The sequence below is a fragment of the Culex quinquefasciatus genome, chromosome 1, assembly GCF_015732765.1.
Source record: "Culex quinquefasciatus strain JHB chromosome 1, VPISU_Cqui_1.0_pri_paternal, whole genome shotgun sequence".
NCBI classification, from domain to species: domain Eukaryota; kingdom Metazoa; phylum Arthropoda; class Insecta; order Diptera; family Culicidae; genus Culex; species Culex quinquefasciatus.
This window is the reverse complement of record NC_051861.1, coordinates 82,029,401-82,041,583: the sequence shown is the minus strand read 5'-3', so window position 1 is coordinate 82,041,583 and position 12,183 is coordinate 82,029,401. Positions and strand designations below refer to the sequence as shown.

Below are 12,183 nucleotides of genomic sequence, written 5' to 3'. Positions count from 1 at the left end.
CCATCAGTGCCGGGTGAGTGGATGCCGAAACAAAATTGAATTTGAAATAACCATTTTTGGAGGACGATGGTTCGGCACTCGAGTGTCCCGTCTGTTTGTCTGTGGTATGTTTACATGACAGCTGGACGTTTGTTTGCATCAGGTTTCCTATCTCTTTCTAGCAAAAGTTTTTTGTCAGGCGACTTCTAGCTGGTTTTTTGACTAACTGCCCGATATAAGGCTTTCTAGTCAGAAATTTACCAACACATTCAAAGTATGTTTACATGACAGCTGGACGTTTCGACGCCAACATTTCAAAAAGCATCACCGGTAACATAGAGTGGAACTTTCACAGCTGTCATGGAAAACTTCACAGCAGCTTGACAAAAAGTTTAACTTACCCCGTAAAAAATCCGACTTTTCGCATAACTAAGTCGGGTCTAGTCGGGTGGTTTTGGCCGATTCGTTGGCCAACGAATCGGCCGACCGGGCAACAGACTTCTGTGTAATCTTTACATAAGCGTCTGGTGGTAAATCGGTTGTCGAAATCGGCCGAAGAAATCGGTTACAAAAATAACCGATTTTTAACCGATTTAGTCTGTAAATAAAATAAAATCTGACTCAACCCAATTTAATCGGTCTAATCGTAGGGCGACTAAAAATCTTACTCCGAACGAATCCCGACTAAATCGGCTAACTGGTTGGTTGTTTTTGATTACCCGATTTCGAAGGGTGTTTCGTTAGGTCGAGAACTGTCAAAATTTTTTTTATTTTATCATGGTAAACTTCAAGCAACTGGACATAACCTTGAACTCCATGATGCACCTTTATTTTTCCGATAGTGACCAGACCTAAGGGTTAATTCTTGGGTTAATAACTTTGAGTAATATCGCATACGCGCATAATATTTACGCAGTACACCCAGGGAAGGGAAGTGATTTGCCCTTTGGACCAGACCCACTTAGTAAAGTTTACCGCAGATATGATTTATCTACAGGGGAGGAAGAATGATTGGAGCTTTGTTTTTAGGCAATAATCCATCGTAAAAAATCTCAGATTTTGGTTGCTTTGGAGCCCAGTTCCAGAGCATTTTAAAAATTGCTTTTTCCGGGCTGTGATATTCGTTTAACTTTCAAACACGCGATTCCATCCATCCCAACTTCTATTCTACGGCGTTTGACTGTGAAAGTACATGTCCGGCGGTGGCTGCTGATGCATCACCATCACGCCCGGATTCATCATCGGCGACGGCGCTTCCGTGACCAGCGGAGACGCCTGCGGACTGTTGCTCCCGGTCATACTTACCTCCATCGAGCCGCTGACCAGTTCCTGCTTCATGGTGGGTGCTTCCGGTCCACCGCCGTGACTTCGCTCGTGCAGCTGCATGTTGCCCCGGGTGGCGAAACCCCGCGAGCAGAACCGACACTGGTAGGGCTTTTCGTTGGTGTGGACGCCGCGGATGTGCGTCGTCATGTGGTGCTTCTGGCGGAACGGCTTCTGGCAATACTCGCAAACGAACGGTTTCTCACCCGAGTGGACGCGGAGGTGCTTTTTGTGCGAGCCGGACGAGGTGAACCGTTTTCCGCAGATGTGACACTCGTAGCGTTGTTCACCTGGAAAAGTGACAAGAATGCTGACTGAAACAGATAGATTTCGGGCAGATGGAATTCCCTTACCCGTGTGCGTCCTCACGTGCATATCGTGCGTGCCCGCCGAGTTCGAAACCTTCCCACAGAACGGACAGATGCACGTCCGCTGACGGTTCCGTCGCTTCCGCTTCTTCTTCTCGTCCTGCGGCAGATGGGTGTTCGCGTGCAGATTCAGGTGCGCCTGCGTCTTGAATCCCTTCGCACAAACGCCACACACAAAGTTCCTCGACTCGATGTGCATGCTGTAGTGGTGCCGAAGACGTCCCTCCTTGGAAAAGCCCCGGCCGCACTTGTCACACACGTACGGCAGGTTGTCCGAGTGGACGTCTTCGGTGTGCGTTTTCAGGCCCTGCTGGGTGGTGTATTTTTTGTCACATTGGCCGCACTCGAACTGGCGCAGGCCGGCGTGCTGCATTGCGTGATCCGTGAGGCGGGACTTGCGCGCAAACGTCTTTGGACAGAGCTCGCACGCGAAACGCTTCTTGCCGTGGACAGCATTCACGTGGGCGTACATCAGCGCCGGTCGTTCGAACTGTTCGCCGCAAGTTTCGCAGATCGTCGAGCGGGGTTTGGTGCTCTTTCGAGCCTGATCTTTTTCATCCTCCGAGTCGTTTTCCGTGTCCTCCGCCGAGTCAGATTTTTCGGAAAAGCTCCCGTCACCGTCGTCCAGAATTTCCTCCTCCTCCGAATGCCACTCTAGCTCGACCTTGGACGGTACAAACTCCTGCTCGTCCTCCAGCTCGGGTTGTTCCGACTTGATGAACATTGGCACCGTTAGCGAGGGTGATTCTGGCCGCGCGAGTTCACGCGACTCTTCCACTTTGACATCCTGGGGGATGAACGGGGGAATCGTTAGCTGGGGATTCCAGTGGTTCTGCTCCAGGAACTGGATCTCGTGGCGCAGCTTGGCATCGCTGATGGAGCACTGGAGGCGGAAGTTGTGCGCCTGGTCCAACGATTTCTGGCACCGTACGCAGATGCGCTTTGGAAGCGCGTCCGAGCGGGAGAGCTGGAATATGTTTGTTGGTCAATGAAGTTTAAGGGCAACATCTCATTCAATCTCACCTCCACACTTGTGCAGGTTCGGATCTTCCCCAGCAAGCTCTCGTTCCCGGCGGCGAACGGGTCCAACCACTTTTCGCACAGCTTGTCCGACGCCTCACACAGCCGACAAATGGTGGCGTAGAAATCCATCGTTTGCACTAAACGCCCGAATTTTCACTGATTTTTAAAACAAAATCATCCTCAAACATTTAGCAAATCGCAGAACTTGAAGATCTCCGCGAGATTTGTTTTTGTTGACAAAATGCAAAACTGACAGATCTCGCAGGGGACCACTCGAATCGAGCAGTTTTGTTCGGTTGACCCAATCGCCAACTCCCTTTGTTGATTTTTCAAACGCAGCTGTCAACCATCGCAGCTGTCAGTCGCCGTCCGTCCGTTTGCAAACCGCTCTTTTTTCAAAAGCAAAAATCAAAAACAAGCAGTTTAGTTCGTTTCGTGTCGATTGTGTGGAAAATGGAGACCGTGACGCGCCCGTACACGATGGACGATCTGCCCCAGCTGATCGAGGGCGTCAGCTCGGAGAATGTGGTCGGCGTGACGCAGTACATCGTCAACATGATGTCGCATCCGGCGTACGGACGGCAGTACCGGTGGTCCAAGGACAACTTTGAGCTCGGCTGCCCGCTCGGGCGGGGCAAATTTGGCCGGGTGTATCTGGCCCGCGAGCGGCACACCAAGTTTATGGTCGCGATGAAGGTCATGTTCAAGTCGGAGCTCGTCAAGGGCCGTGTCGAGAAGCAGATGCTGCGTGAGGTTGAGATCCAGTCGCGGTTGAAGTGAGTAGAGATGGCATTTTAACATAGCACCCTCTAAATCTCTCCCTCTTCTCCAGACACCCCCACATCCTCCGTCTGTACACCTGGTTCCAGGATGACCGGCGCATCTACCTGGCGCTGGAACTGGCCTCGCAGGGCGAACTGTACAAACACCTGAAAGCCTCCCCGAATGGGCGCTTCAACGAGCAACGGTCGGCCAAGTACACGTACCAGGTGGCGGACGCCCTGAACTACTGCCACGCTAACAACGTCATCCATCGGGATCTGAAGCCGGAGAACATTCTGCTCACCGACGACGACAACGTCAAGCTGGCCGACTTTGGCTGGTCCGCGCACACCAACTCGAACCGCCGCAAGACCATGTGCGGAACGCTCGATTACTTGCCCCCAGAGATGGTCGACGGAAAGATTTACGACGATTCCGTGGACCAGTGGTGTCTGGGCATTCTGTGCTACGAGTTCCTGGTCGGATTCCCACCTTTCGAGTCGGAGACGACCGAGGCCACCTACGACAAGATTCGCCGGCTCGAAGTTGACTATCCGCGCTTCATGAGCACCGGCGCGAAGGACTTGATCTCGAAGCTGCTGCGGAGCAGCTCCGGAGCGCGAATCACCCTCGTGGACGTGATGAAGCACTTCTGGATCAAGGACAGCATGGGCAAATGAGCGTCTGCTGCCGAAGCATTTTGTCGTTTGTCACTCATTTTATTCACATGTAATTAAAAAAAAAACACACAAATAAATGTACCATTTAGTATTCGTCATCGCTTTGAGGAACTTTTCGTCCCGACCGCGCTGTTTCCCGCTGTCCAATAAATAAGAAAATACGCGCGCTTCGAATCAAGCGGGCAGAGGACTTCTTATGATTCGCCTTTTTCGGGTTAATTTGCATGCAAATGTTTTTTCTTTCTTGTTGTTGTTGTTGTTGGAAATTATCATTATTGATTGTCATTTGGTTGGACCAGCTGAGACAAGGATTGCTAAATACTGAACGGCTGGACGATTTATCTTATTGGCTGAACTTGGGTTTGTTAAGTAATCAATTAACTCGAGCTTCGAGTTGGCTGACTGAAAATTTGGCGAGGTGAAACGATGGTGAGTGAACTGAGTGAATGTTGATTAGAGCCCAAATATGAGCTCGACTGGATGAAACCTCGAGTAGCCCAAAGTCGAAGACATTAATTAAACGAAATCGTTTACAATTTTGTAATTGTAAAAAAAAACCCGGAGCGAAATGTTGTTGTTTGATCATTCGTGCTCATACTCAACCCACTTCAACGATCATCATTGCGGTTAACTAGGCGCAGTTGCCCTGGCCGTTTAGAAAAGAATAAGGAAGTTGGAAGTAATCGTCCCAACATTCTCCAGGCTTCTTCCGAAAGGATGGCTGCGCTAGGGGTTTTTTTTTCTAGGGTAAGATTAGAACAGTTTATTGTCTATACAAATGTTCACAAAAACTAAGAAAAAAAGGGGGGGGGGGACAATAGGGTTCTAAAGCCCTTTGTTTTTTTTTTTGTACAATGGAGCATTTCTATCACTAGAATCCGGTACTCCATTGTTAACGGCTAAAAACATGATAAAAAACCATTTTTTGATCGAGGGGAATGACAATGGAGCACCCGCAGTCGAGCAGTTTATGACAGTTCGCTCCATAAGAAATACATTGTAGAAAAAAGCAAAAACTGCTCTGTTCGGTACCACACGCAGAAAAATGTTTTGTAGAATCAGCCTGTACGAGGTTTGATTCAACAAAATATTTTGTTGAATATAATCAACGAATTTTTTGCATTGAATCAACTCTCAAATTTTGTTGATTCAAATTTGGGTATTTTGTTGCTTCTAAGCAGTTTTTTGTTGATCAAAATTTGACAGAAAGTACGTCAAATCAGATTTTTGTTGAAACAAAGTCGATTTTTTGTTCAAACAACCCACACATTTTATTTAAAATAAGGTTAGTCTTTCAATTGAATTAACAAAAATGTTGAATTGTAATAAAAATAGTGTTTTTTTATTTATTGATAAATTTTATTTTATTGGATAGAAAATAACACAATCTAATCCTTCATGTCTCCCATCTTGCTCAGTTCAAGTGCCATATCGCTGCTCTTAAACCGCATCTGTTGTCGGTGGCAACGCCGCTTTCTGATGAAATTACGAGTTTGTTAAGTTGTCTTCCGCTTTTATTGGGCCATGATGCCGGTGAATCGTGGCTACATTGTTTTCTGCAGAGGTCTGCAAGGGTGGGAAATGCATTGAAAAAGGACATTCGAAGTGAAATGCTAAAGCGCTTACCAAGCATGTTCCACCGATGATTAATATGTTGGGAGATTTCGCGAATTCTGCATAACTTGATTGGTTCTCCGCCACACGCAGCAGAACTTCTAGAGGTGGCAACTTCCTCATATCAATTTTCGATACTAAGGTGGGCTACCTGGTGGCGATGAAATCGCCTCGAATTTCGCGCACTAACTTCTCGCAAATGTGTAAAACTTTGCTCACGGCAAGCGACGGGCAGTGGATCAAACACACCGACGGAATTGTTGCACGGGACTACAACAATCGAACTCCGGAGCTAGTTCACTGGCCACTCATCAAAACCAAAGAAAAAACATTTTGACAGATAGCGGGCACGTGTGAACAGCATGTAATTTCATTAAAATCAAAAAACAAAGTAAAGTTGATTCAACGCCGTTCATAGTAGAATCAACGCGATAATTTTGTTGATATTTCAAAATGGGTTTGATAAAATACACAGAGTAAATTCGACTCAAAATGTTGAGTTGTTTCAGTTGGTTTTGAGATCTGATGCAACAAAAAATCGTCAAGTTAAAGCAACAAAATATTTTGTTGATTCAAACAGGCTTGATTTTTTTGCGTGCACCGACGGCTGAAACCCCACCGCGTTTCCGACCCGAAGACCCACCGTGATACGCCAATCTGCTTTACCGACGAGCGAGAAACGTCACTCATTGCGAGAGGCCAAACAAGTCCACGTCCAACCTTCGATCGAGAAGGACACACAGCAACAACAGAAACAGTTTTAGAGTAGCAGGAGGAGGACGAGGAAAGTGGGAGAAATAAAGGCAGAAATTTAAGATCTCCAGTGTTTTTCCTTCCCCGCAACTACCATCCATACAGTCCACCGCAAACCCATGTCGGCTAGGCCCGAACATGGTCTACATCGAACCGGATTTTGAACCTTCGCGCCCAAATCCCCGCAAGTAAGCTTGCCTCCGCTGCCCCTTTGCAGCACGACCGGTTCCGAGCGACTGTCCAGCCGAGGAAGTCGTCGGAAGCCGGATTTTCGGAAGTGTCCACCCTAGGAACTTCCTCCCAGCAGTTCAATTGTCGAACTGCTCTCGCGCGGCTGAACAAAGCCGCCGAATCGTCCCAGTCCAAGCGTTCCCGATCCAACCCATTCCGAGCCGAGCTCTCATGCTGTGTGTGGCACTAACCAAAAAGTGACGCAACGAAAGTGTCGGCGTCCAGCCGAGGAGGCGAACTTTCCCCAACAAAAAACTGCGATCGAACAGCTGGCGCAGTTCAACCGATAACAGGAGCCTCAACGTTGGCTTCCCTGGACCAGCGGGAAGTAGACATGGACTCCACAACAAAAAAGAAGCTGACGGATGCGTTCCGACAGCGTTACCGAACGGAACGAAAGGTAGTTTTCGTCCAAGACCTGCTGCTGGGTCTGTACGAACCGACGCTGGCACAGCTGACGGTACTTTACGAGTTTTTGGTGAAAACGTACCAAGAGCAGAGCCGACACCATTTGCAAGTCATCGGACTCATTCCGGACGAATGTCTCGCCGCGCAAGAGGCCGAATTCGAGAAGTACGATGCGCTGTTCTACGAAGTTGCTACAGCGGTAGCAGAGTTGCAGATTGAAGCCGAACGAACCGTACCAAGTGTAACCACACCGATCGCCGCCAACAGACAGCGCCTGCAAGCGGAAGCATGGCTGAAGTGGATGCTGAAAGCCTGGGAGTCCAACCAAGTGGACGTCTCGGATTCAAGCATCGAAACAGAACAAGCAGAAGTGTACCGGAAGTTAGAAGCCATCATCGATCGCGTGGCTACTTCAGTTGAGGAAAAGCTGCTGGACATCCCACATCACGCATCGACAGGTTCCTTGCCAGAATCTGTTTCCCAGACCATTTCCGCCTCGCTCAACCAGGGTCCGACGTCCTACAACCAGTGTCGAGACTTCGTGCACCAAGCCACCAAGCCTTTCGAAACCAGATCCGATCCAGGTGTATGCCGAGTTTCTCCTGGAAACTCCAGAGATGTCGCCGCCAGCGCGAGTCCTGAACCATTGCTGCCAGCCGTGCTTAAGTTATGTGATTCCCTGCCGAGTGGAGTTACAAGCCAGCGTCGAGACACCCAGTCTGATACGTCCCACGAAAGGAACCGGAAGCATTTCGTGGAACCACCCAAACAAGATCCAGTAGGCCGCCGTGTGTCTGCTGGAATCCACGAAGACGTCGCCGCCAGTGCGAGTCGCCAGCCACTGATTCCAAGCAATCTTGTGGACATCCAAGTCGCCATCACCACGAAGCATGACGAAATCGTAAATGCCGAACCACTGTTGCCAGCAACGGAACTTGTCCGAGACCAACACAACGAAGCAAATCACAGATGTGTCCCGTGGGGCAGTGGCCCTGAAGTGACGAGCAAGCTGGTGAAAGTGCAAACTGTCGTCAAACACGATGCACTTGTTCTGCGTAGTGTTCACCCGGACGGAAAATCCTCGGTGGTGTTCGAACCAAGTTCGAAACCTGCGAAGCCAACCAATCCACAAGGACATCTCCGCGCCAACCAGGATGGCGGTCTCATTCCGGGAAAAGACCCGCTAACGCCGTCTGAGGTGAAGGCCCCGGACAAACTCGAGCAGATCCACACCACGCCAAACAGTCAACCTCAAACCTTTGATGCCCATCCAAGCGGCCGTCAAACTGTTCGTATCACCAGCAGAACGATGCCCCATTCCTGCGTGCCAATATCACGCCACGACCCATTCACACCTACGCTGACCGGGGCCGACCAGAGCAAGCCTGAGGCCAACAGATGTTCTAGGATTGTCCATTCCGTAACAGCGTTCTCCACAACCACGGTGGACTTTTACATCACACTCAAGCATTGGAACCCGGCCAAAGCGTTGTCCCAACGATACGCTTGCCTGGCCATGTTCGTGACCAGTGCCCCCAAGAAGCGGTTTGTCGTCAAAGCACCAGATCGAACCGAGGACTTGGCACACAAGGGAAGTGCTGGAAGACAGACACTACGACACGAAAATGTGCTCCAAGAACCACGCCCCATCTTCATTCAGCAGCCGTTGAAAGACCACAGCAAATCGGACTTCAACCGAAGTCAAGCTCCTTACGAGTTCTGCAAGCCAAGGAAGAGGCTACTGCGGATTCTGGACCTCAAGGTGCGAAACGTTCGTAAACGACGACACAACTCCGTCGGACCTCCACCATCCCAACTTTGCAGTATGCCTGACCCAGAAGACAAGCCTCCCGACGACCTAACAACAAGAAGCGCGCCTGCAGAAGACCAAACGATGGTCTCTATCCTGACTCATCCTTGGGATCCGGGAACAAAATCGCCACTCATTGTCACCGCAGAATCAGATCAGGTGCAGCCACTGCAACGGGAAGTGGTGCAATATTCCGACGACGAGGCTAACCAACGCCTTGTCCACAGCGACAGCGGCCCCCAGACTAAGGTCCGAATCCGCAAGCACACTCAAAACCAGATTATCCGCGTCCAACCGCGGCAGATGACAGTCCCGAAGTACCAACCGCTGATGCAGACTGCGGCAAGGGCACCAGACAAACGTGAACTTCCCTTTCCAAGCAGCGTATCCCCGGGCAACAGCGCATTCCACGTCAACGAGCAGCGGCGTCCCGAGGACTTGGGTTTCACCGGAGAACTTGAGGTTAAGTGCAGCCGATCATCCCACTCCTGGTCCTACGACGAGCGTGGATCGTCCAACGTCTTCGTAGTCCACCAGTCGAGAAAGCCAAGCCACAAGTCAACAAGTAATCTGTCCAACCTAACCCCGTACAAGTTCGCCAACGTAGACACAAGCCGTCGTGTGCCCAGCATCCGGATCACGAACCGCCTAAGCACCACTTGGTGGGAGTCGTCAGCATCATCACCTGAAACCAGACCGCTCCTGATCGCACTAGAGCCAAGCCAACCAGTCAAGATGAATCTCGTGATCGCAATTCTCGGCATCCATGGTGGCTGCCACGAACCGCCCAGCCAAGATGAACTGTTCCAAGTGTGTATTCAACCCAGGCGTTTCCAGCGAACCGTCGATCGCTGGCGCAGGCTCTGGCATCCGACAATCCCACCGGACGAACTGTCACGTGAGCCCAAGTCAGCTCAACCCAGCAAGCGCAGAAACAACTTCCGAGGGATTCACGCCGTCCTACCGGCCATCAAAGACGTCGGCGAGCGACGAGAACCGGCGGACCAATCCGCAGCCATCCACCGGAAGCGTTGTGTGGGCCTAACCAAAGAGTTGAGAGACCTCAACGGGGGGAGTATGTTCGGTACCACCGACGGCTGAAACCCCACCGCGTTTCCGACCCGAAGACCCACCGTGATACGCCAATCTGCTTTACCGACGAGCGAGAAACGTCACTCATTGCGAGAGGCCAAACAAGTCCACGTCCAACCTTCGATCGAGAAGGACACACAGCAACAACAGAAACAGTTTTAGAGTAGCAGGAGGAGGACGAGGAAAGTGGGAGAAATAAAGGCAGAAATTTAAGATCTCCAGTGTTTTTCCTTCCCCGCAACTACCATCCATACAGTCCACCGCAAACCCATGTCGGCTAGGCCCGAACATGCTCGAATGGAAGTGCTCCATTCCGAGATGTGCTCGCGATTCAACTGCGATGACCATCGGTGAACGCGATCTGCCACGATGGAGCACCGGGAGTGGCAGAAATGTCAGTTCACCCATATGTAAGGTATGCACTTCGGAAGAAACCGGTCAAGAAAAATTTCAAATGGGCAGCAGTGGTAGCGAAAGCAAGCCAGAGAGGGTGAAGAAAAGCCCCAAGAAAATATTCCTTCTCTTTTGTTCTACCGTTCGTAAAGCTGTTTCTTGACCCCCTTTCTTTTGAAGAGCACACCGGCCCATAAGGTATACATTGTAGAAAAAAGCAAAAAAGTTCTTGATTTTTTTTACGATGTGTTCCTTATAAGGCTAGTCTGCAGATCGGAAGGAAAGGGGTCAAGAAACAGCTTTACGAACAGCAGAACAAAGAAGAGGGAGCGATTTCTTGGGGCTTTTCTTCACCCTCTCTGACTTGTTTGCGCTGCCGCTGCTTCCCATTTGAAATTTTTCTTGACCGGTTCCTTCCGAGGTGCGTTTACCGCTTTATGTAAGGTATGCAGTTCGGAAGAAGCCGGTCAAGAAAAATTTCAAATGGGCAGCAGCGGTAGCGAAAGCAAGCCAGAGGGGGTGAAGAAAAGACCCAAGAAAACGTTTTTTCTCTTTTGTTCGTCCGTTCGTAAAGCTGTTTCTTGACCCCCCTTTCTTTTGAAGAGCATACCGGCCCTTAACCATGACAGTTGCGTAAGTTTAACTCCATGTTACCGGCTCACATCTCTCTTTTCAATTTCTCGATAGAATCGTTTATCGAAAGGCAGGCTGACATTTAGGATAGCCTATTAGTGCACGTTTTTGATTTTTTTGATTCGATTGTGAGTAGCGGGACCTCGTGGTTACTCTGCAACGTGTTTTTCTGAGCCATTTATTTGATATTTTATTTTTCATAAGTCCTTCTTTTTTCATCGTTGATCGGAAGGCATGCCGCTGGTTTAGTTCGTTTAAGTTATTGTTTTGATTTCATTACAATCGGTTACGTGGAGTCCTGTTTTCTTCTTTTTTAAATTCGTTGATCGTTCGTTCGATTAAAAAAATGTTTAAATAATCAATTATGTATCGTCGGTTTAACTCCATGCTACACTATTAATTTCTTGATAGAAATGGGGTTTTTACCTTGAAAATAGTTGCACAATTTACCAGACGCCGTGCCTTCTGATCAACGATGATATAGGAAGAGCTTTTAAAATCACAAAATAATTAATGTTATCTTAATTAAAGCACAAAAACACCAATCACTGAAAAAAAAATAACGCGCGAAACACGAAAAACCTCCATCCAAATTCGACTCATTTATAGCTTTCATTGAAATTATTCCAAAAACATAGCTGGAAGTACAAAAAAATATTTAAGAAAAAAAATTAATTTTACCTAGATTATTAAAAAAAAATCAAATCCTCTGCCATAGAAAATCATGAATTTTTAAAACATGTTCGAAGCAACCTGATTGTACTAAACAGCAAGCCTAACAAATTCTTTGAAAATACATGAGGTGATTCAATTTAAATAGAGCTATGCGCAATTTCGTAACGGCTTTTTCCAGTGTCGACATTTGTCCCTCCCTTTTATAGAATGACCATAGTCTATTAAGACTTAAAAAAATCTTTTTATTATATTCATTCTCATAAATTTCATAAAATTTTGATATCCCGTAATCTGGGGCGAATCAGGACTACAGTTTGAATAGGGACAGCAGTTTTAAGAACACTTAAAGCTTTTAAATTTGGAAATGGATGTACACATTTTGTTGGTCTGAGTCTGTTCTAACCTAAACCAACCAGAAAAATCAAAATATTGTGCTTGG

At 48.4% G+C, this 12,183-nt stretch overlaps 2 protein-coding genes across 2 annotated transcripts; one reads left to right on the top strand and one right to left on the bottom strand.

Annotated features, from left to right (window-relative positions):
• Window positions 1-1,123: 1,123 nt before the first annotated feature.
• LOC6054517 (zinc finger protein 391) lies at window positions 1,124-2,931 on the bottom strand. The gene is made up of 3 exons (XM_001870383.2): window positions 2,694-2,931; window positions 1,656-2,637; window positions 1,124-1,592 (listed from the first exon to the last, which is right to left on the bottom strand). The coding sequence occupies exons 1-3, from the start codon at window positions 2,820-2,822 to the stop codon at window positions 1,147-1,149; spliced, it is 1,557 nt and encodes a 518-aa protein (XP_001870418.1). The 5' UTR covers window positions 2,823-2,931; the 3' UTR covers window positions 1,124-1,146.
• Window positions 2,932-3,036: 105 nt separating this feature from the next.
• LOC6054518 (aurora kinase B) lies at window positions 3,037-4,233 on the top strand. Its single transcript, XM_001870382.2, has 2 exons — window positions 3,037-3,469; window positions 3,526-4,233. Exons 1-2 carry the CDS (start codon window positions 3,147-3,149, stop codon window positions 4,133-4,135), a joined length of 933 nt encoding a protein of 310 aa, XP_001870417.2. The 5' UTR covers window positions 3,037-3,146; the 3' UTR covers window positions 4,136-4,233.
• The last annotated feature ends 7,950 nt before the right edge of the window (window positions 4,234-12,183 follow it).

Bases quoted from the DNA above. Each gene is read 5' to 3' on its own strand.
- LOC6054517 (XM_001870383.2), bottom strand. From the start codon at position 2,822: ATGGATTTCTACGCCACCATTTGTCGGCTGTGTGAGGCGTCGGACAAG. The intron at 2,638-2,693 runs GTGAGATTGAAT...AACATATTCCAG, and splicing joins GAACCTGCACAAGTGTGGAG to CTCTCCCGCTCGGACGCGCT. The intron at 1,593-1,655 runs GTAAGGGAATTC...TCACTTTTCCAG, and splicing joins GCACGTGAGGACGCACACGG to GTGAACAACGCTACGAGTGT.
- LOC6054518 (XM_001870382.2), top strand. From the start codon at position 3,147: ATGGAGACCGTGACGCGCCCGTACACGATGGACGATCTGCCCCAGCTG. The intron at 3,470-3,525 runs GTGAGTAGAGAT...CCTCTTCTCCAG, and splicing joins GAGATCCAGTCGCGGTTGAA to ACACCCCCACATCCTCCGTC.